The 21,628-nt window shown below is 38.6% G+C and overlaps 1 protein-coding gene across 1 annotated transcript; it reads left to right on the forward strand.

Annotated features, from left to right (window-relative positions):
• Positions 1-1,252: 1,252 nt before the first annotated feature.
• On the forward strand, positions 1,253-15,642 carry LOC100928744 (cytochrome c oxidase subunit 5A, mitochondrial). Its single transcript, XM_031956616.1, has 5 exons — positions 1,253-1,593; positions 10,743-10,859; positions 12,064-12,185; positions 12,939-13,062; positions 15,477-15,642. The coding sequence occupies exons 1-4, from the start codon at positions 1,485-1,487 to the stop codon at positions 13,050-13,052; spliced, it is 462 nt and encodes a 153-aa protein (XP_031812476.1). The 5' UTR covers positions 1,253-1,484; the 3' UTR covers positions 13,053-13,062; positions 15,477-15,642.
• Positions 15,643-21,628: the final 5,986 nt, after the last annotated feature.

Below are 21,628 nucleotides of genomic sequence, written 5' to 3' on the forward strand. Positions count from 1 at the left end.
GGTAGCCTAAATTTCACTTCCTGTACTTTGATCTACGGATCAATTTCATCCTTCAATTAGGAAGTTTGCTTTTGTCTCTGTCTCTCTCTGTGTCTCTGTCTCTGTCTCTCATTCAGTTGTGAAAATCTCTGTTTGATTGCAACTGCCCCCAGCCTCTGGCCGGAGTTTTAACTATAAGAAGAGGACCTAAACATTTCAGGAGCCTTTCTCTCCCTGGCACAGCTGCGAGCCCGCGCTGACTGAGAAACATTCCCTTTCAGCATGACTCCCTCCCTCTCTCTCACCATTTCCCTAGCGAGACCCTCGTTCCCCCTCGGTGGAAGCCTCCCCGCTGCCCCGCCCCTAAGTCAGCGGGCCCGCAGGATTCTCAGTTCTAAGAACAAACTTCTTTTTGCCAGTCTGACTTGCCGGGTGTGAGAATTCCTTTACGGAGGACCCGCGCGGAGCAGGAGGGGCTCCCACCCCACCCCCTCCCGCCCCGCGCGGAGCCTCAGCAAAGCGCCTTCACTCCCAGTGCACCGTGCCCGGGGCGGGCCAGCCCACGAGGAGCGGGAGATGCCGCCCCAGACGGGACACAAGTGGTCCCCACGAGCACCGGGGCTGCCCTCCCCCTGCGCATCCTGGCAGTTGTGCTTGCACGCGGCGGGCTTTTACCGCTGGATTAGATCTCACTGGCTTTCCTTTCGCAGATGAGGGAGCCGAGGACCAGAGAAGGGAGGGGATCTGATCAAGGTCACGCAGTCGTCTCTCAAGGGAGACACCGCCCGCATCCCCAGGGAGACTTCAGGGGAGACCCATAGACCAATTGGCATCCGAGAGTGTATCAGGACTCAACCACGTGGGGCGCTGCCTGGACGGAACTAAGTCAGGGGGCGTGGCTTCATGCTCAATCCACTCGGCTGGGGGGAGGGAGGAGTAGAGAGAGTTCTTAGCACAGATGGAGCGAGTGAAGAAACTGCCATAGAGTATGCCATGCTAGAGAGAACCTGGAGACAGCTCCCGGTGGCCTGCATACAGACATTAGCTCCCGAGGTTGGAGCGAGGGCGCCTCCTGGTGGCCTCGCGGCCTTTTTGTCCCTTTGGGGGAAACGCCTTCCGTCTCCTCTTTCCGCCCCTCCTCCCGCTCGCCCTCTGGCCGCCCTCGTTGCAAGATGGCCGCGGCCAGTCACGAGGTCGGACGAAACAGAATGTGGTTTGTCCTCCAGGCGCCGCCGTAGCCCCGCCTCCTCCCTCCCCCCCCCTTCCTGGCGGCCTCGTGGCGTCCGCAGACACCTGCCTCTAGAGCGCGCGCGCACGCGCGTCGCTGGGGCTGGCTCGCGCCCACGCCCGCCCGCCCGCCCGCCCCGTCGGTTCCCCTTGGGCGCGCTCGGTGCCAGCCTCCCCCGCGCGCATGCGCCGCGCGCCCTCTCGCGCTCCTCAGCCTAGGTCCTGAGCAGTCGGCAGTCAGTGGCTCGGTCGGTCCGTCGCCTTCGTCCGCTGTCACCATGCTGGCCGCCGTTCTCCGCCGCTGTTCCGCTTCGGTGCGGGTCCTGCTGCCGAAGCCGGGAGCTGCAGCCCCTTCTTCCCTGCCGTCCCCCTCTCCCGCCGCTGCCGGTAAGGAGCCGGCCCGCGCGGCCCCGCGTCCTTGCGGTGACCCGAGCCGCGGCCTAGCGGCGGCCAGGCCCACCCCAGAACGGCTCCGGGCCCTGGGCCCACGCTCGCCGCCCGCTCTTCCTGGGGCGGGGGCCCCCCGCGAGGGGCGCGGGCCCGGGCGGCCCGGCCGCCCGGTCCGGCCCGGAGGCGCTCCGCGGCGCCGAAGGTGACATTGAGCGTCTCGGCGCCGGCAGGGCGGGGCGGGAGGGCCCAGGATCGCGCGTCCGCGGGGGCACCTTGGCTTGACCCCGGCGACCTCGGGCCGGAGCCCCGGGCTTCCCCACCTAGGGGATCCCCGGGCTGGTTCTGAGGTGTCGGAGCTCGTCCTCGGGGGGTCCGAGAACTCGGGCAAGATGTCGCTGTTGTCCCTAACTCGTAGCCGTGACATGCGGGGCTGCTTCCCATTGTGGTTCTCCTGTTGTAAAGCATTTGGGGGAGGGAGTCCCGGGCTGCGGGAGGGGATGTCCGAAACGACCCCCGGAACCTGGGGATTGCAAAGGTTAGCAAGAGCGCCGCGATTCGGGAAGCAGCGGAGGCGTGCGTTAAGTGGCCGGAGACCCCGAGAGCCAGCTCCGCAGATGCCCCGAGGTCTTAAAGCCCCCAATGGTCACGGTTCCTTTGCCACGAGAACTCACGGGAGGACGCGGCGTGGATGAGCGGACTCCGGAGGGCTGTGTGACCTCTGGCAAGGAAGCCGCGTTCTCCGCCCGGGCATCCGTGCTAAGCGGCTGGTTAATCGCTCAGCGCTGATGAATTACTATTTGATATATCAGGTTCTGTGAGAAGGGTTGCGAATGTGGTGCCACACAACGCTTTCTTGCAAAGGACTGTCGTTGTAATGGGGAAACGGGCACATGGTGTGTGTGTACCTGTATGTGGAAAGCGCACACAACACCTAGTGAGTTTTGTCGAGTCACCACTGGCTTCCCGAACCCAGGGACCGTGCTGAGTGTCCGGGCTGGGGGAGGGGGCAGAGGCTGTTTCTAGGCAAAGACGCTGCAGGGGGTTGCCTGTCCCTTCTTCGGGAGATGAGGGCAAAGCAGTGAAGTCCGCGTTCACCCAGCTAACAGTGACCAGGGTCCGATTTGAACTCTCATCCGAACACAGTGGTTAAATGTCAGCTCCCTGGGAAGGGCACTAGCCTTGGGATCAGGAAAGGAGGTTTACGGATGATGCTTGAGCTGCAGCTAAAAGAAAGCGACTCTGAGACCGAGGTAAGAAAGCAGTTGGTACCTGACCAGTGGAGAGGAAGTGCACCAGGCCCGAAGAGTCTTGAGGAACCAAGAAAAGGCCGCTTAGGGTGATCCTAAGAAACCTGCAGTTGAGAGTGTTGTGCTCTGCAGTGCCTGGGACAATTTCAGTTTATGTGGAGAAACCCGACCAAGGAATAATTGCTTTGCTAATTCCTATTTTATTATCTTCAGTAATGTTACTCTTGTATCATCCTGGGAAGGTTTTGTGGCAGTGGCACTTTAATCCTGGAATCCCTTTGGTAATGTTACATTATGAAATCAGGCACTTAAGGTTGTGAGTTTAAATGCTTCCATCTGTAACAACTTTTTTTTGTGGGGGGGGACCCAAAAGGGACTAAGGTTTGTATTGTCAGTCTCTGGAAACTAAATTCTCTTGTTTCCTGTTGTGTATAAATTGGTATAATATACTCGGTGATTTTCCAGTCACTTTAGAGTTTTTCTCTATCTTATTTGTCCAGCTTTGTGATCCTCTATGCAAGCTCCATGTTGATATATTTAGAGAGCACTCTTATTAGAATAAATTTAAATTTTGAGGAAAGTTTTGAAAGGATTATCTTAGAATCGTGTCAGAAAAGAGGATTTGGAAAGTCTTGAAGTTATACTAATTTTTATTATGAAATTTAATTGTGTGTCTATATCATTTCATCATTCCTCTAATCCATTTCAGTTTGGGGCCTTTCTATCAATTCCTCAGGCCAGAGTCATTTACTAAATACATATTGTATTCCGAGTTATGGGGAAATTCTCCTCCTGAACACCCTCTTTGAAAACATTTACATTTTACATTGAACGAAAAAAGGATTTTCGCATTGGAAATTTACCTTTAAAATAGAAATGTGCAATTTAAACAGTTCTATGTCTTAAACTGGGCAGAGGGCCACTGAAAATTAAGAATGTTAAAATAATTTCTAAATCTGGCAAGAGACTTTAACCAGCTAGATTATAAGATCCCTTTCTGTACTTTCAGCACATCTAGTCAAATGAGTAAGCTCTGAAGATTCATGTTTATAGGGTTTTAAAGCATTTATAAACAAACAATGATTGTAATAAGAATTATAATTTGCTTAATATCAGGGTTTTACAGATCTTCATTTTAGACAGGTACTGCTGATAATTTTCATGAAGAAGTTTATACTATCTACCCAAAAAGCTAGATATGGGTTTCTAAAAAAAAAAAAAGAAGAAGAAGAAAATCCCAAGCAAAAATATGGCTTGAAAACCCTGAATAGTGTGACAGCAAGAATGCTGAAACATAGTGAGGTCTCAAAGTTGCTTACTTAAATTACTTCGAAGATGTAGGAAATGATAACTTGATCATAGAATCTAAAACTGGAATGATAATGTAAAACTCATACATCCATATTAGAACTCAGAAAAGAATTTAAGGGACCTCAGTCTTCTACTTTTTGTTGGGGATGAGGAGAGGTTGGTATTGGGGGTGTTAGGGGAAATAAAAAGTAACAACTTCTGATAATATGTTAAATTCTTCCAGTCAAAGGTGTTAAGACCTTATATCCTGTCCTATGAGATCTGAAGGTGGCTTAATAATGTTTATATCTAACATAGCTTTGAGTATTTGCTGAGATGGGGGGGGGGGGGTCATATCTGGGTGTACCATGTGAACTTCATTCTATTTGTAAAATGAAGGTATCCTAAAAGGAATTCACTATTAAAATGGAAAGAGGGAGGAATAAAGGGAATCCCAGAATTTTTGTCCTGGCTTTACTATTTAATTGACTGACCTGGAGCAGGTCACTTTATTTCTAAACCTATAACATGGAAATAACAATGCTTCCACTGCCTATCCCATAGGCTTTGGGATACTACTAAGAGGAAAGGGGTTATAGACTTTAAAGCATTATGTGAAACGAGTAATTTTTCATAGTTAGCATTGAAGGAAATAAATAGTTGTGTACATTTATTTTTCTAGGTAGAAGAGCACAGTGAGAGAAAGGAAGTGGGTGTGGAGACATGATGGCATTATTGCATTGAAAATCGAAGAATAGGACCTTCTGACAGTATATTAAAGTTCTATGCTATGTTAGCTTTTGCCTTAATATGAGTGACATGGTAAGAGCCTTAGATTTGGATCAAGCTGAGGATCTGCCATAAAGTGACCTTAGGCAGGTCACTTTACACTCAGAACTGAGCCCCGGTTTTCTTAATGATTTCTCTAATTTTAATAACTATAAGAGTACTAGGAAGGACAACTAAAATAATTACAAGCCACCAGTCAGAGTATTATAAAGGAAATTTAAGAATTTGAGTAACTTACAACTCAGAAATTTTGCATTTTATAAAGCCTTTACTACATTTGTGGGGAACCATTTTTTATTGAACAAAACTACTGAAATATACAAATGTTCTATGCGAGAGTACATGCTATATACTATAACTGGGTTCATGTAACAGTATTTTATCTAGTTTGGCTCCAATATTGGGAATATACATATACTTTTTAAAGGAAAAAGGTAATGAAAGATCCATTTTGTTCATAACAAAACGATTTCATTAATTTAAGATGTAGATTTTTAAATATATGTTCATTTCTACAGGCAGTTTCTCTCTTCTGTCTACAAGTAGGAAATAGCTATAAATTGCCTTGTTCAACTAACAACAGATCAGTTTCAGTACCAAAAGGGACCTTGAAGGTCAGTTAATTTAATTGATACCTAAAGAATATATATTTTTTTCAAACACAAATTTATTGACTGTTTTAGTACAGGACAGATACCATATGGTATAAGCACTAAATTCTATCCCATAACAATTAGATCTCTGTGTTACATTATATTTGAATAGCTTTGGTATCTTTTCCTATATATAATTATATTTAACTTTTAGACAGTCTGAGATACATTCTAGGTATATATTAAAATGAATATAATGGAACTTGCTTTAAAAAGCTGATGTGAGTAGCTGTGTGGTAGTATCCAAGGATGGTCTTTAAACACTTTAAAAATCATGATTATAAAGAAGTCTTTTGCATCTTGTCAGTTCATCCCAGTCAGTGTAATAAACAGTAGAACAATATGGAAAGTTGCATTGTAAAGATGAAACTCCCTGGGAGAAAAGCACAGGTATCTACTTGTATTGCTTCTATTACCTTAGAAAAAGTGTTGGGAGTTCTCAAGGTGACCTGCTAAGTATATTATAAACTTCTCTGTGTGCTGCTTCTGTTGTATGTATTGACATTGTTTTTGTAACTCTTTGCTTTTCAATTTCCCTTTTCCCTAAGCCACTTTTAGTTCTTTTAGCAGAACAACTCCTCACATCTGGGGCCTGGGGTGGTGGATTCATTTTGGAAAAGGTAGGAAATTTTCTCTCAGGAAGTACCCTAGACTAGTGAAAAATTGTAGGTGTAGTCATGAAAAGAGCTTGGATTTGGAATCAAAGGATCTGATTTTGAATTTCAGTTTTGCAACTTATTAACTATGATGACAGGCAGATAACTTTTCCTTCTGGACCTCTAGGTTCAAGTCTCAGCTCTGTAACATAGTGAAATGAAATTAGACAAGAATATAAATTATTGGTAAACTTATTGGGGGAAAAAGTTCATAAAAGGTCATGAATCCCCTTTCCCATAGTCCTTTCCAGTTTACAAAGTGAGATAATATGTGTAATATAGCATGTATTTTGAATATGCATATGTATATTTACACACACTCCTTCTGGGCTTCATCCCAACCCTATATGGTGTGGCTAGTGATACTAATATATCTATTTATAGATGAGGAACCTGAGACCCAATAAGATGGCATTTCCCTAATATCACAGAATTAATACATGAGAGAGTTGGGACTTAAATCCAAGTCTATTTGTGTTGAGTGCTTTTTTAATATATCATGCTGCCTACATTTTCACTTGGTAAATTTAGGTTAGTAAAAGAAAAATTTCACCAAAAAATGATAAAATATTTATATTTGGTTCATTGTTTTAGTTAGAAAGATTTTTTTGGAAGTATAGTTTGTAAAACAAATTGGGACTATTTAAGGCAATATTTTTATAGGTTATAATGTAGATAACTATTTTGTGAGGAAAGGCATGTTGTGTCAGGATTTATCTTAGCAAATTGATTTGCTATAACTGCAAAACACTGAAGTTTTGGGGTTTTTAATGCTTTTAGTAAGATAGAACCACAAAGAAAATGCAACACATGGTAATCTATCTTACCTGGACTATGGACATTCTCCAATTGTTCATTCAAACACCTTTGTAATTGCAACTTTGAAAGCATTGTGTGGAACCCATTTTTACGCTATTTCAAAGTAAGGACAATGCCAAATGATTAGAAAAAAAACAAAATAACATTACCAACCATGATAGAAGATCCAGGAGACTGATAAAAATACAAAAAGGCAATAATCTGGTTTTCATACTATTTTCTGTTGTAGAACACATCTTTTTATATTTACACAGTTAAGAATAGCATAAAGACACTCCTATTGTACCTTTTTTCCCCTGCTTTAAGAAAGTGTGTTTGGGTGTAGCAAATTCATCCTTGAAAGACAGTATATTTCCAGCATAGCTCTAGCAACAAGGTGCCTTGAAGAAGAGACAAGAGGTAGAATGTGCAAAGTAAGGCAAACCACTGTCACCATTTTCCTATAAGCTGATGGGAGTGGCTTTGAACCTAAAGCTTTTGGCAATAACCATACCTCTTTCTAATTTATGCTCTATAGCCATGATTGGGGGAAAGACCACTGTGGAGAAGGGTCCAACTTTCCTTGTCAACACCAACTGCCCAGCTGCCTACTTTTAGTAAGCCCAAGAACCCAGTCCTGCTTTCAAAGCAGTTATATATATATATGGATGAAACTATAGAGATAACTTTTTTGTTGAGTTTGTTTGTCGGTCTCAAGACAATTTTTAAAGTAGGCAGAAAGTTTGTAAAAATGTTCACCGTGTGTCAAGGATGGTCTGCACAAATTGCAGGTAGAAGAGGTAAAGTGTTTCTGGTGTTTCTGTTCACAGATGGTTTTAGATGATTTGCTGATTGCATTAAGACCCCAAATATTATACAGGCTTCACACTGAGTGCTACAGATACTCAAAGAAGATTGGCCTAATAACCCACGTTTTTTAATGGATTAAAAAAATGCTTATTGTTAAGATTGTAACATGCACTTTAATGGACAGTCCATTGATTTAGTCCATCAGTACATAGATCTTAGACATGTTCTATGAATGGGTGATGAACTGGACCTGGGATTGAGTAAGAAAGAAGGCTGCAATCACATTTGGGAAATGAGGCAGCACTCTCAGCGATTCCAAATTGTTTTCTAATAGAAAAATCCATTTCCCCATATGATTCTTGGAGCTAAAGGGCGATAAAGAAGGAAGATGGAGTGCAATCTGCCCAAGAAGATATAGTTGACATCATCTTTTCTTTGAAGTATTGAAATCAGCTTTTATAGCAGATGAGTTATAAATAACTCTTGTCTTGAGAATATTTGAAATCATGAATTATGTATCTATCTGGCTGTACCTTCTTTGTCTCCTTTGCTGGATCTTGCTCCAGAGCACACCCTCTAACCTTTGTCCTGGCCCATTTCTCTATTCTTAGCACTTCTCTTGGTGAGCTCATCCGCTGCCCAGGACATTTAACGGCCATCTCTATGCTGATGATTCTCAAATCTACCTGCTCTTCAACCTTGATACTTCCCAAACAGAACACGTTATCTTGCATGCCACACTCTACTTCAGATTCTATCTTCCCTATTACTAAAAAGGCAACACCATTTTCCCAGTCCTCTTGACTGGCATTCTGGATTCTCCACTATCTCGGCCATCCCAGGGCCTGTTAATTTCACCTTTGTAACATCTCTCAAATAAGCATAACCCCTCCACTCAATAAATTGCAGTGGTTCCTTGTTGCCTCCAAGAACAAATACAAAACATACTGTTTTGAAATCCAGAACCCTTCATAAACTAACCCCTTTCTACCTTTCCAGTTTTTTGTGTTGTTGTTTTTTTTTTTTTTTTTTTACACCTTATTCTCCTTCACATGTTCTTTAGTTTGGTGAAACTAACCTCCTGGCTATTCTACAAACAAGATATTCCTATCTCTCTTTGAGGCATTTTTTCTCACTGTGCCTAAAATACTCTTCCTCTTCTACTCTGACTCCTGACCAGCCTGACTTCCTTTAAATCCTAACTAAAATAGCATCTTCTACAGGAAGCCTTCCCTTATCTCTTAATTCTGATTGATAAAATTAATAAATTTGTTACTGAAATTTTTACCATTGTCTCTCCAGTTCTGTTGTAAGTTCCTCAAGGGTTTTTTTTGCCTCTTTGTATTCCCGGACCTTAGCACGTTGCTTGGTACATAGTAGGCACTTTGTTGTTGATTGCTCTTACCCCCTCAAAACAGATAGTGAAGGATTCAGAATTACTGTGATTTATTTTCTCAGTCATAAGATAACAAATATTGGACCTGTTAAGGGTATATGTCACTTAAAATTTCAAGTTCATTGTGAGTGCTTAGTTTATAAGGAACTGAATTCTTTGCATTGGTATAATAGAAAGATCACTGAATTTAGTTGGGAAATCTAGGTTAAAACTCAGCTATGTCTGTCCCAGCTATTAGACCATAGGCAAATCATATATCCTCTTTGATCTTCAGTTTCCTAATTTGGAGAATGGGGTTGATATTTAAGTAAACTAGTTAAGATAATCCAAATAGTCAATAGGTATAATAATAAAATTATAGTTCTTAAAGTTTGGGTTGAACGTTTTGTATTGTTGCAGCAGCCCTGGTGACACATTCTTCTTGAACTTTTAATATTAAAAACCTATGTCATTCTCAACCATTAATATAACTCAGTTCAAGAATTAAAATGTTTTTTTCCTCTTGGAAGAAGCAACAAAAATAAATTTCCATTATTGGGTCGATTGAAATTCATTGTGAATAACACTGAATGAAATTGTCCATTATCAAGTAGAGAGATTGTTCAGTAGCTGAATTGCTGATCTAAAAGTGTTGTTCTATTATCTAGCCTCTTATACAGCCAGTTTCCATTACTTGTCTTTTCTGATGTACTTTGTTTTCTTCACCATTTCTTAAGAGTTAGATTATACATATTTAAAATTTTTTTGATGGCCTTTTGTTTTTATATAAGTTGTTTTGGGGGAATATCCTATTCCTCTAAACCCTCTTAAGATGAAATTCTGTGTAACTAAGGAAAAAACTGCTAATCAGAAACACTTAGAATACACTGGTGTAGGAGAAAGGTGTGTTTCATTATCTTTTCTTTAGACTTATTACTTGTTTTTTAGTTTGGCTCTTAGTGACTGATTAATGCCTATTTTATGAAATAGTTTGAAATAATTTTATGACTAGTCACTGTTTTAAAATATTTTAAATAACTATAATACATCCAGCTCCATTTCACAAGTCAAGGGAACTGACATTTACTATTGAATTTGGGCTTCTTAAAAATAGGAAATGCAATTTATTATGGATTTCCTGGGCTTCAATTTAGCATTCTTTCCATTAAATCATACTTCCTTTTCATGTCTGTTTAGTTTGTTGTCTTCATGGTCTTTCAGGTGTTGAAATAATTGAAAGGGGGAAAATATTTTTATTCTTTGTGTTTAGGGATTGTTTATTGAGACCAAATATTTTTAAAGAATAAGGAAAAAATGCTATATTCGTATTTCCTAATTGATGTGCTTATTACTTGAATCCATTTAGAAACTTTATAGTACGCATGAAATAATTCCTGAGATTTTTAGCCAGTATTATATTCAAATACTAAAAATATGGTTAGAGATTTATTTTCTTTTTTCAGATGACATAGATGTTTTCATTAAATGTTTTATCATTAAAATGTATGTATATTCTTTCTCTGTGTAGCTATCCATTCAGTTCGCTGCTATTCCCATGGGTCTCATGAGACAGATGAAGAGTTCGATGCTCGCTGGGTGACATACTTCAACAAACCAGATCTTGATGCCTGGGAATTACGAAAAGGTATAAAATGTGATATGTCTATAAATTGATTTTGCTGACAGAAATTAAACTGTCTCATATTTGCTCGTCTAGAATCCATTTAGTCCTTGTGACATCAGCACAGCTAGAAAGAAATGATTAGTAGTTAAGCATAACTCTTAAACTTTATCCCATAAAACAGATATGTTGAACATGAAGCTCACTCTACTCCCAAGTACAGCCAGAACCAGATTAAAAAGCAATTGGGAAATATTTAACAAAGTAAATTTAAAAATAATACAACGTAATGTTAACATTTGGTGTTCTAAGTCAATGTGCATCTGTTGGTATCCATGAATGGTTTAGTGACTCCCGTTTCTGTTTTGAGTTTGCTTCTACTGTTATAAAATATCCCATACCTCTTTTTTGGAGAGATTTGGACTTTTGAAACAACTCAAAAGCTCCTGGGGCAGTTTTTTAAATTTTTGTCTATTAGATTTTTTTTTTTTTTTTTTTTGTAATTGTTTGCCCCGTAATATAAATATCATAGTAAATTAATCAGTACCTTGATTCTTCATAATTTTAACATTAGTTAAGTAGAGTAATAGTTTACTGCTTCATGTGTCATCTGTGCATGTGATTTCCTTCAGAGTAAGACATCTCGGGTGAATTCTAGTATTCTGTGTTATTATAGAGACTATGTTTTGGGGTTTTGGTTTTTTTTAAGCCCTTAATATTTTAAAAAAAAAGGATAATGACATCATCCTTCTTCATACAGAAAGGAATTATTTTTGAGTGACAAAAGAATAGTGAGTTTGGTTTTTCCATTAAAAGACTTAAGAAGTTGTCTTTGCCATATTATATAGAAGTGAAATTAGTATATAGCATTCTATTTTTAGATTTTTGTCTGTGAAACAGTACTTGGGCTGTTAGACCAATCTTTACATTTATATCCTTATGTTACAGCTATAAATCATATGATCCCATAAATTAGCTGAACTAGTTTATGAGATTCCTTAATATAGTAATTCAAATCAAAACTAAAACCTTAATTGAGAGATGAATCTTTGTCCTAACTCTTTGACTTTGGGTAAGTCAATTTAGAGTCTCAATTTTCATCTGTATAAGAAGGATGAACTCGGTAATTTCTGAGGTTCTTTTTAGTTCCATGATTCTTTGAAAGTGTGGCTATTACACAAACATGCCTGGTGTTACATTGCTTCTCCGCTTTCTTTTAATCTAATAGGAATGAATACATTGGTTGGCTATGACTTGGTTCCAGAACCCAAAATCATTGATGCTGCTTTGAGGGCATGCAGACGGTTAGATGATTTTGCTAGTGCAGTTCGCATTCTAGAGGCTGTAAAGGTCAGTGAAATAGAAATGGACTGAGAATTCTGTTGATTTGTATTGTATTTAAAGCTTTATAAAGATAATTTGGAATTTGCTAATGACCAAAGAATAGCAGGTTAAAATTTTCTGAGTTTATTTAACTTGAGAAAGCTGTATGCGGAAAATGAGTTTCATTGCAAAGTAGAACTCTGCCAAAACTCTGATCCGAGAAACAAGTGACCTCAAAACACAAATTTTCCCAGAAAAGTCTCCATTGGGCTATTATAACCAGGAGGGGAAAAAAAAAATCACAGTCTACACAAGGAAAGAAAATTAAATTGCTTTATCTTAAATGAAAGGGATAATTATGGCTTCTGTTGGCTATCAGTCCATTCAACACTAGAACTAATTGAATTATGGACTCGAATTAGAGGGAAATTAAAATATTTTTCCCTCTGTTGATTCAATTATAAATGTTGCCTGCTGGGCACATTTGACTGCCTTCACAGTTTTCTGTCATCACTACCTTCCTTCCTGGCATCTAATTAGCATATTCCAATTGGTAAAATTATTCTTAGACTATAATAAGGTTTACTTTACTTTAAATTCTGCAGTAGTTGTTTGTCTTCCTTATTGAAACTGACTTCTCACTGACCAAATTGATCCTAAGTAGTAGAGGAACCTCTTTTCTAGATATATTGTATGTAACGTTAGGCTGGTTTTGTTATCTGTTCGATGTCTATTAAATTAAATGGGAATTTTTTTTTTTTTTTTTTTTTTTGCTTCTAGGACAAAGCAGGACCTCATAAGGAAATCTACCCATATATTATCCAGGAACTTAGACCAACTTTAGATGAATTGGGAATCTCTACTCCAGAGGAATTGGGCCTAGACAAAGCATAAACTCTTGTGGGTAAGGAGCAGCAGTGAAAATAAGTGGTTTTTCTACCACCATTATGTATTCTAAAAATGACTTAGACAGTTCTACACCCCAGTAAGCAAGAGGAGATGAGCATTGAGTAGGAGGGCCACTGGAGGACAGAATATTAAGTATGCTTTAACAACTGGGTTGAGATACTGTTTTCTCATCTCAACCCTCTCCCTATACCCCCCTCAGGAAACCCAACAACAGTCATCCAACACTTAAACTTTGTGGTCATAGTTGTGACATTTTAAAAGGTTTGAAAGACATTTCTCGATAATTTAATAATTTTATTAATGCCAGAATTTTAATAACTAATAATTTATAATTGGAATAATTTTAACAAAAGGATTATTTCTCTTAGATAAAAGGCAATCATGGCAGCAGCTCAGGCTTATATATCCTTTTGTAAGGGGTGTTCCCACTGTTGGTTACAACTCTGATTGGCTACCAATTAATTAGAGAATGAATATTATAATAAAGGCTTGGCCTGAACTGAGATTACATCATTTAAGTTAATTTCAGCAATGACAAAAAACGTTATTCCCACCCGAACCTGAGTAGAACACAGGGTCTTCCCCACCTGAGTTGGTTGTGGATTGAGGAGAAAGAGCATGAGATCTGAAAATGAAAATGAAAAGAAAGGGGAGAAATTGAATCTCCCCAAATCATTGATTATTAACTTCTCGCTGGCTTAAAAACAATTGAAGAGTGTTTATACAAGTTTATGGAGTAAGAGTTATCTATCTTACTTATACATAGTGAAATGCTGTTTCACTAATGTTTCCCTAAAGAACTCTCAGTTGGATACTGCCATCTGCAAATCTGCCCTGGGTGGCTATTTGAGGGAATTTACAGACTCTGATGCTCTTCTGTAAAAAGATACATTAGAATATGCTTTGTGACACATCTTCTTATCTATAACTGTTAGACATCGAGATATTTGTGTTCACCAATACTTGATTCTTATTTCCCAAATTAAAATAGCAAGACTTAAAAATGTTTGTTTTATAATACTAATAGGTAAAAGGAGTTGAGGGAAGGGAGCCAGCATTATTACCTACTATGTGCTGGTCATTGTACTAAGCACTTCATAAATACCTCATTTGATTTTCACAACAATCCTGGGAGGTGTGGATACTATTATTATTCCCATTTTTCAGTTGAGAAAATTGAGGCAAACAAAGGTTAAGTGACTTGGCCAGGGTCATACCAGCTAAATGTTTGAGGTCAAATTTGAACTCCACTTTTCTTGATTCTAGGCAAGTGCTTTACACTGAGCTGAGGGATCAAAATTAGGTTGTGCTGTGTAAGTTTAATAGAAATGGGCCAATTAACAGTGGATAGGCACTATTCAAGTGGGTAAATAAGCAATAGTCTAACTTGTAAATCTCCTTAGGTTGTCATTAATGATTAATAATTCAATTTATATAGTGCTTTGAAGTTTATAAACATGAACATGTGTGGTGCAGGTATAAATGAGTACAACTAGCTGGTGTTGTATGTACAAAATGTTGAATTGTCTTAACATTTGAGCATTTGAAGAATGCCATTTTAATTTGGCAGTCATCAAGCATGCACCATCTGCAAAGCCTAATTCTTCTTGATTCACTTTGCCTTATAAAATGCTTTTGACATAGTGCTACTTAATATTGTTGACAAATATGTGTCCATTGGCAACTCAAGTTACTAAAAGTATTTTCTTTTGGGAGATTTTCACTATGCAGAGATGTTCTGTATTATTTGTCAAATGGATTTAACTGTAGCCCTAAAAGAGTCCTTAGAGTCATCTAATATGTTCATTTCTCAGATAAAGAAATCGGCAGACAAGTTCTCTAGAAAGTATCAAACTAGTTTTCAGATCCAGTCCAGCTGACTAACAACCCAGTATTCTTTCCACTGTCCCATGGGGCCATAAGCTCATGACTAGATTTTTTTCTGGTTCATGTTCTTCCCTTCAAAAGGATTCTGTTATGCATGGATAAGCCAAAGTCAACTGTCTTTTCTTAGCAAACAAAAACTAAAACCTTGGCACAGCTTTGTAAATGAAGGTAACTAGCAAAGGTTAGAATTGGCAGCAGAATGGTACCATGGAAATCCTAGGGTAGAGAGAGTCAAAGGACCTGGATTTAAATCCTGTCTCTGCTATTCACTTAGCTCCGTAATCTTGGATAAGTCGTTTATTACTTTACCTCAATTTAGTCATCTCTAAAATGAGGGGCTTGAACTATATGTTCTAATGTCTCTTCCAGTTTTAAAACTTAATGATCCTATGGTGTGTGAATAGCATTTTTTCCCCTTAGAACAGTTGCAATTGTAAGATGACATTAAATGATTTAAAAAGATGAGCCAAGAGCTCAAAAGCATAAATGTCATTCACTCATTCTTTCCTTTTTCTCTTTCAGATGAGCTTCCTAAGGATTGATTGGTAATGCTACTTGATTATACATACACATTTACCTGGAGATGCTGATGATAAAATATTTGAACATGTTTTTCTTTATTGAGTCCCAGTCTGTATAATATTTACTTGGACCTTAATAAAAGGGAAACAGTTTGAACTTAATTTAAGAAGTTGTTACCTGAGTTTACATTAAAAAAAAAAAAAATGTTGTTGTGTCCAACTTGTCATGACCCCAGTTAGGGCTTTCTTGGCAGAGATACTGGATGGGTTTCCTTCTCCAGCTCATTTTGTAGGTGAGAAAACTGAAGCAAATGGGATCCAGTGACGTATCCAAGGTCATACTGCTAGTAATGTCTAACTAAGGCTTCCCGATTCCAAAACCAGTGTTCTAACCCTATGGCACCATCTGGCCACCTCCATTAAAAAATTAATGAATGAAATGATTGGACTAATGGATTAAAATGTGCTGCTTCCGGGATGAAGATAGGTAATAGTCGATCATATTTCCCAAGACAGATCATTTTATTTTGGGGGTAATTCTAAGGAAAGTTTTCTTTACTTACAACCTAATTGTTGCTTCACTGCAATTTCCCGTTGCTTCATGGCCTGTCTCCAGGACTCATCCAAGCAAAACATGTCTAATCCCTCTAACACCTGAGTGCCCATCAAATAACAGTTGTTATTGTCCCTTTTCATCACATTCTCAATCATTTCTGAGTAAATTCAGCTACCTTTGATGTGTTCATCCCCACTTGTGAATGCTGTCCAGTTTGTCATTATCCTTCCAAAATGTAACACTCAAAACCAAACATAACGTGCTGGGTAGAATCTGATCAGGCCTGAATAAAGTGGGGCTAATAACTCCTCCTCTTGTATCTTTTGCCTCTATGTCACCTAAGATGTTTAATTTCTTAGCTGCCATATCAAACTATTCTGACTGGGAATTTTCAATCCACTAAGACCTCCCTTCATATCTTTTAAAAATGAACTTGTCTAGCTGTGCTTTTCCCATTTTCTACTATTCTTCATTTTGGTTTGTTGTTTTGTCTCAAGTGTTATTAAGCACTTGTATGCTGAATTCTGGGTTTTTTATAAGTATCTGTTAAATTAAGCATATTGGATTCAGTCCAGTTTGAATCCTGACTCATCCCCTTTATTAGGTTGGCTATCAGTGGCTGAGTATAGATAAGGCCCTTATAGGTACCAAGGCAAGCATGAACTTGGAAGAGCACCTAAACACCTAAAATGTGTTTAAGTGAGTATAAGTACCAAGATCAATCAGATGATATGTATTCATAAGAAACTCACTTATGAGAATGGCAGTGTATTGTGACAAAGGCACTGTGGGAAACATAATTTGGGGTGCTTTGGGATATTGGGAAAAGTTTCTGGAAAATTGCTTAAGTAGTTGCTACATTAAATTGGTTGAGACTATGGGACTTCCCACAGTCCCTCAAAAACCTTAGAAGCACCCTGGTAGGGTGATTCCAAAGGAGGAAGATAGTAAGTTTTGCCCAAGGATTGACCACCTCCAAGGAAGACTTCGCTCTGACACTGATGTTGCACTAAAAAGGGTATCCCATGGAACAAGTAGGCATTTGTTCTGGCATTGAAGGTGTCTCCCTGTGCAAAGTCGATACGTATTTTAGCATCCCCTACAGACCAATTTTAAGCCAGGGCTGCTAGCATGTAAATAAATTATAAAAGACATTTTAAAAGAATATTAACAATCAAGGGACAGGGTTCAAATAGTATGGGGCCACTAACTAATTTTATTACGTTGGATAAAATAAATCATGTTTCCTTTGCTCTTCAATTTCCTTGTCTATACTAAGTTTTTGACCATAACGTCCCTTCTTGATTTTTAGGATGCTCTGCTTAAAAGAAATAACTGGGTTAAATTGATAGAATTTGACTTAACAACTCTAGGAACAAAATTTTAAAGTTGCTGATTGAATGACTGAAAAGACAAGCTGTTACTGTTATACCCACTCTACAGAGACAAGGTCTGTCTGACCTCATTCAGTTCCTTGGCATTAGTATTGCTGACTACTACTGATGACTAGGAGGAGGATGATGGTAGATAATACATCTTCATGATCTTGATGCAGCCAGGGCAGTTGCCTCAGCATTTACCATGCACCACCAGTATTATGCTAAATTCTGGTGATCCAGAGAAAGACAACAACACAATCCCTGCCTGCAAGAAGCTCACATTCTAAGAGGGAAGACCCTAAATAATTAGGTACATATCAGATGACTAAGAAGGTGGAAAGTTTGTTCTACAATGGCACAAAGATATTGTCGCATGCCAGAAGCACAGCCTTTTGTGATTATTGCCAGACTTTTGTACTGCTGTTTCAAATCGGGATAAAACGGCTTTGTGTTCCTGTCCTTAATGATATATAGAAAGGAGATAAGTACCTATAAGTTATATGGAAATATAGGAAGAGTCCAGGGTGCTGGATGTTGGGCAAACATAGAAGGCTTTGTCAGAGAAGGATGATGCTTGAGTGGGAGTTGGAAGGGAAATATTTCAGCTAATATGAGAAGGGCCAGGGAGGCATGTTCCCATTGAAAACCTCAGTGAGTGTTATAGTATTCATAATTTACTTAGGTGCAGAGCAAATTGAAGATGGTAATATTAAGAAGGTCCTGTCCCACAGCAACCTTACCAAGATTTTAAGAAAAGTGACTTGCCCAGGATCAACACTAGCCATCTGTAATGGCTGGCTGTCCCAAACTCTGAAGAGATCAAAGAAATGGAGAAATATATAATGTATGTGTGTGTGTGCGCGCACATATCAGGCAAATATACACGTAAATGTAATGGATGTGTGTGTATAGAGAGAAAAGAACTGGACACTAAGATGTCTCTCAATTGGAATAGTTGAACAAGTTACTGTTTATAAATCTGATAAAATAGTAAGAGAAGATGAAGGATATGTTTACAGAGTAACCTGAGAAGACTTGTACAAGTTGATTCAATATGAAGTCTGCAGAGCCAGGAGAACAATCTATGCAATAATATTATTGTAAAGGCAAACAACTTTAAAAGACTAAATTATTCTGATCCATTCAGTGACTAGCCAATGATGATTACCTCTTAGGATCTGACAAAAGCAATGAATTTGATGTAAAATGAGATACATTTTTGGATGTGGCCAATATGAGAATTTTACTTGACTGTACATGCTTGTTACAAGAGATTTTTCCCCCAGTAGAGCCCGAGAGAAAAAAGTTTTTTAATTAAAAAAAAAAAAAAAAAATACATGATTCCTAACAGTGAAAGGGGATGGGATGAAGGAAGTGAAGGAGTTAATTGCTTTAGTAAAAGTAATGTCTATAATGATAGAATTGTGTTTAGAACTATTTAGAGGAAAGATCTGCTACTGTCTCTCAAATATCAAGAAATAGCATTTCAGTAGAATAGTGTAGGATTTAGCATCAATCCTTGGTTTCCAAAACTTATTAGCTGTATGACTTTGGACAAGACTGATCTTGTCATTCATCTGTAACATGGGAATACTAACTCTTATGCCAGTCCAAAGGGTTATTGGGTGGGTGGGAAGAGATACTTTGTCAATAACCAATAGACATTTAAGGAGCTTCTAAGTGCCAGGCATAGAATTAAGCTCTGGGAATTTAAAGAAAGGGGGAAATTAGTTCCTGCACTCAAGGAGCTTACATACGCACGAGTGAGGCAAAAAGACATCTTTATATACACAAGCTAGATCCAGTGTAATTCAGGTCACCTCAGAGAGAAGAGAAGGAAGGCCAATCAGGAAAGGCTTCTTGCAGAAGGTAGGATTTGAACTGAGTCTTAAGCTATATGGTATGTCCCAAAAGTCTTAGTGCTATCTTTAACTTTTAATAATGTTAAAGAACATTAAGATTTTTGGGACACCATAATTTCCTCTATCAGATTGCCTCATCGGTCTGTTCTTTCAGGAATTGGTGCTCATTTAATTCCTTCAGCTGTGGGAGAAAAAACTGCCAGGGAAAGTTTTACTACTTTGGTTTTGTGTGAACTTGTGATCCCTAATGACCGCTGCAAAATAGAAGAGTTGAAGCAGTATTATGCAATGGGAAGTGTAATAGTTCTGAAGTGAGAGAGCTTGGGTTCAAATTCAGCTTTGCATGCTATTATGTGACTTTCACCCAGTAACTTAATCCCCTATGCCTTAAGTTTCTTCAATAAAATGAAGAGCTTGAGCTAGAAGGCTTCTGAGGTACCTTCCAGATAAACCTGATGGTTTCTACTTCAATAATACATCAGTTTTATTCCTGGATATAGAAGGTATGCAGTAAGTATTGGTTAAGTTGGAAATATTGAGCTGAATGTGCAATTGGAAAATATAGTGACAGTACTGTGTTTACAGCAGAACAGAGGAAGAATCGTAACTTGAGGGGAAAAAACACCCATATTAGAGATAGAGGAAAATATAAATCTAACTTACAAATTTAAAAGTGAATGCATTGAATAATCCAATAAAATGAAAAAAGTGACAGGTTGAATACTAAAACAAAACCTTGCAATGTATTGCTTACAAAGAAACCATTTTAAAAACAAAGAATACATGAAATAAAACTGAGGGGATGAAAGTTTACTATGCAAGTGATGCATGGTATGCAAAAAATGGTTCAATAATAGGAAAAAGAAAACATCCAAAACCATATGATCATCTCAAGAGATGCAAAGTCTGCCAAAGTGCAACATTCTTGTATACTAAAAATTCTACAAAGTATAAACAGATCTTTTATAAACTAGAAAAAGCCTCCATCTAGAATCAAAAGTAAAGATCATGTAATTTAGATACACTATAAATTTTTGCAACAAATAAGGAGTGAAGCAAGGATACCTCCTATCCACTATTATTTGAGGTAGTTCTGGAAATGTTAGCAACAGCAATAAGACAAGAAAGAAATTAAAGGGATAAAAATAGACAAGAGAAGATAAAACTATTTGCTGATCATGGTTTATTTGCAAAATCTTAGGGAATCAGCAAAGATGCTAATTGAAATCAATAACTTCAGCAAAATTGTGAGCTACAAAATAAGTCTTCAAAAGTCAGCATTTTTTATTTATTTTCAGCATTTCTATATAATGACAAAACATAAGATGCAATAATTGAAAGGGAATTCTCTCCAAATATCTATAAGATATCTGGGTAACCAACCTACCAAAGCAATAAAAACTTGTATAGATTCAATTATTAAAAGTTCCTGAAAGGAAATCAAGAACAACTTAAATAACTGGAGAAATAGTGCTTATGACTAAGTCTTGCCAATGTAACAAAAATGATACTACCAAAATGAATTTACACTTTTAATGCAAACTATAAAATTACCAGGGAAGTACTTTGCAGAATTTCATAAAATAGCAAAATTCATTTGGAAAAACAAAAGATCTAGAACATCAAGGGAAATGATGAACAGAAGTAGAGACTAAGAGGGAATAGCATTCCAGATCTCAAATTATATTAATGTCTCTAATTTTTGATTTTCTAGTCTTTTCCATTGATCTATTTTTATTTTTTTAAACCAATACCAGATGCCTTTGATGATCATGGCATCAAATCATTAATAAGAAAAATACAAATCAAAATAACCCTGAAGTTTCACCTCACCCTACAAATAGGCAAAAATGACCACAGACAGCAATAGAAAATGGAAGGATTGTGGAAGAGGCACACTAAAACACTGTTGGTGGGTCAGTAAAACGGTACGACCATTTTGAAAAGTAAGCTGTAATTACACAAAGTAATTAAAATGTCCACACTGAACCAGAGACTCCATTATGGACTTTTGTGTCAACCAAATTAATAAGAATATACAACAAAATAATTGCAGCAGTACTTTTAGGGATAGCTAAGAATTCAGAAAGTAGAAGCTCACTTATTGAGCATTGGGCATGTTCCCATTGAAAACCTCAGTGAGTGTTATAGTATTCATAATTTACTTAGGTGCAGAGCAAATTGAAGATGGTAATATTAAAAAGGTCCTGTCCCACAGCAACCTTACCAAGATTTTAAGAAAAGTGACTTGCCCAGGATCAACACTAGCCATCTGTAACAAATTCAATGTGTGAATGTTACAATATAACTGTGCTGTCAGAAATGACAAGCATGTAAACATTTCTATGAACTGCTA

This window comes from Sarcophilus harrisii, chromosome 2 (assembly GCF_902635505.1).
Source record: "Sarcophilus harrisii chromosome 2, mSarHar1.11, whole genome shotgun sequence".
NCBI classification, from domain to species: domain Eukaryota; kingdom Metazoa; phylum Chordata; class Mammalia; order Dasyuromorphia; family Dasyuridae; genus Sarcophilus; species Sarcophilus harrisii.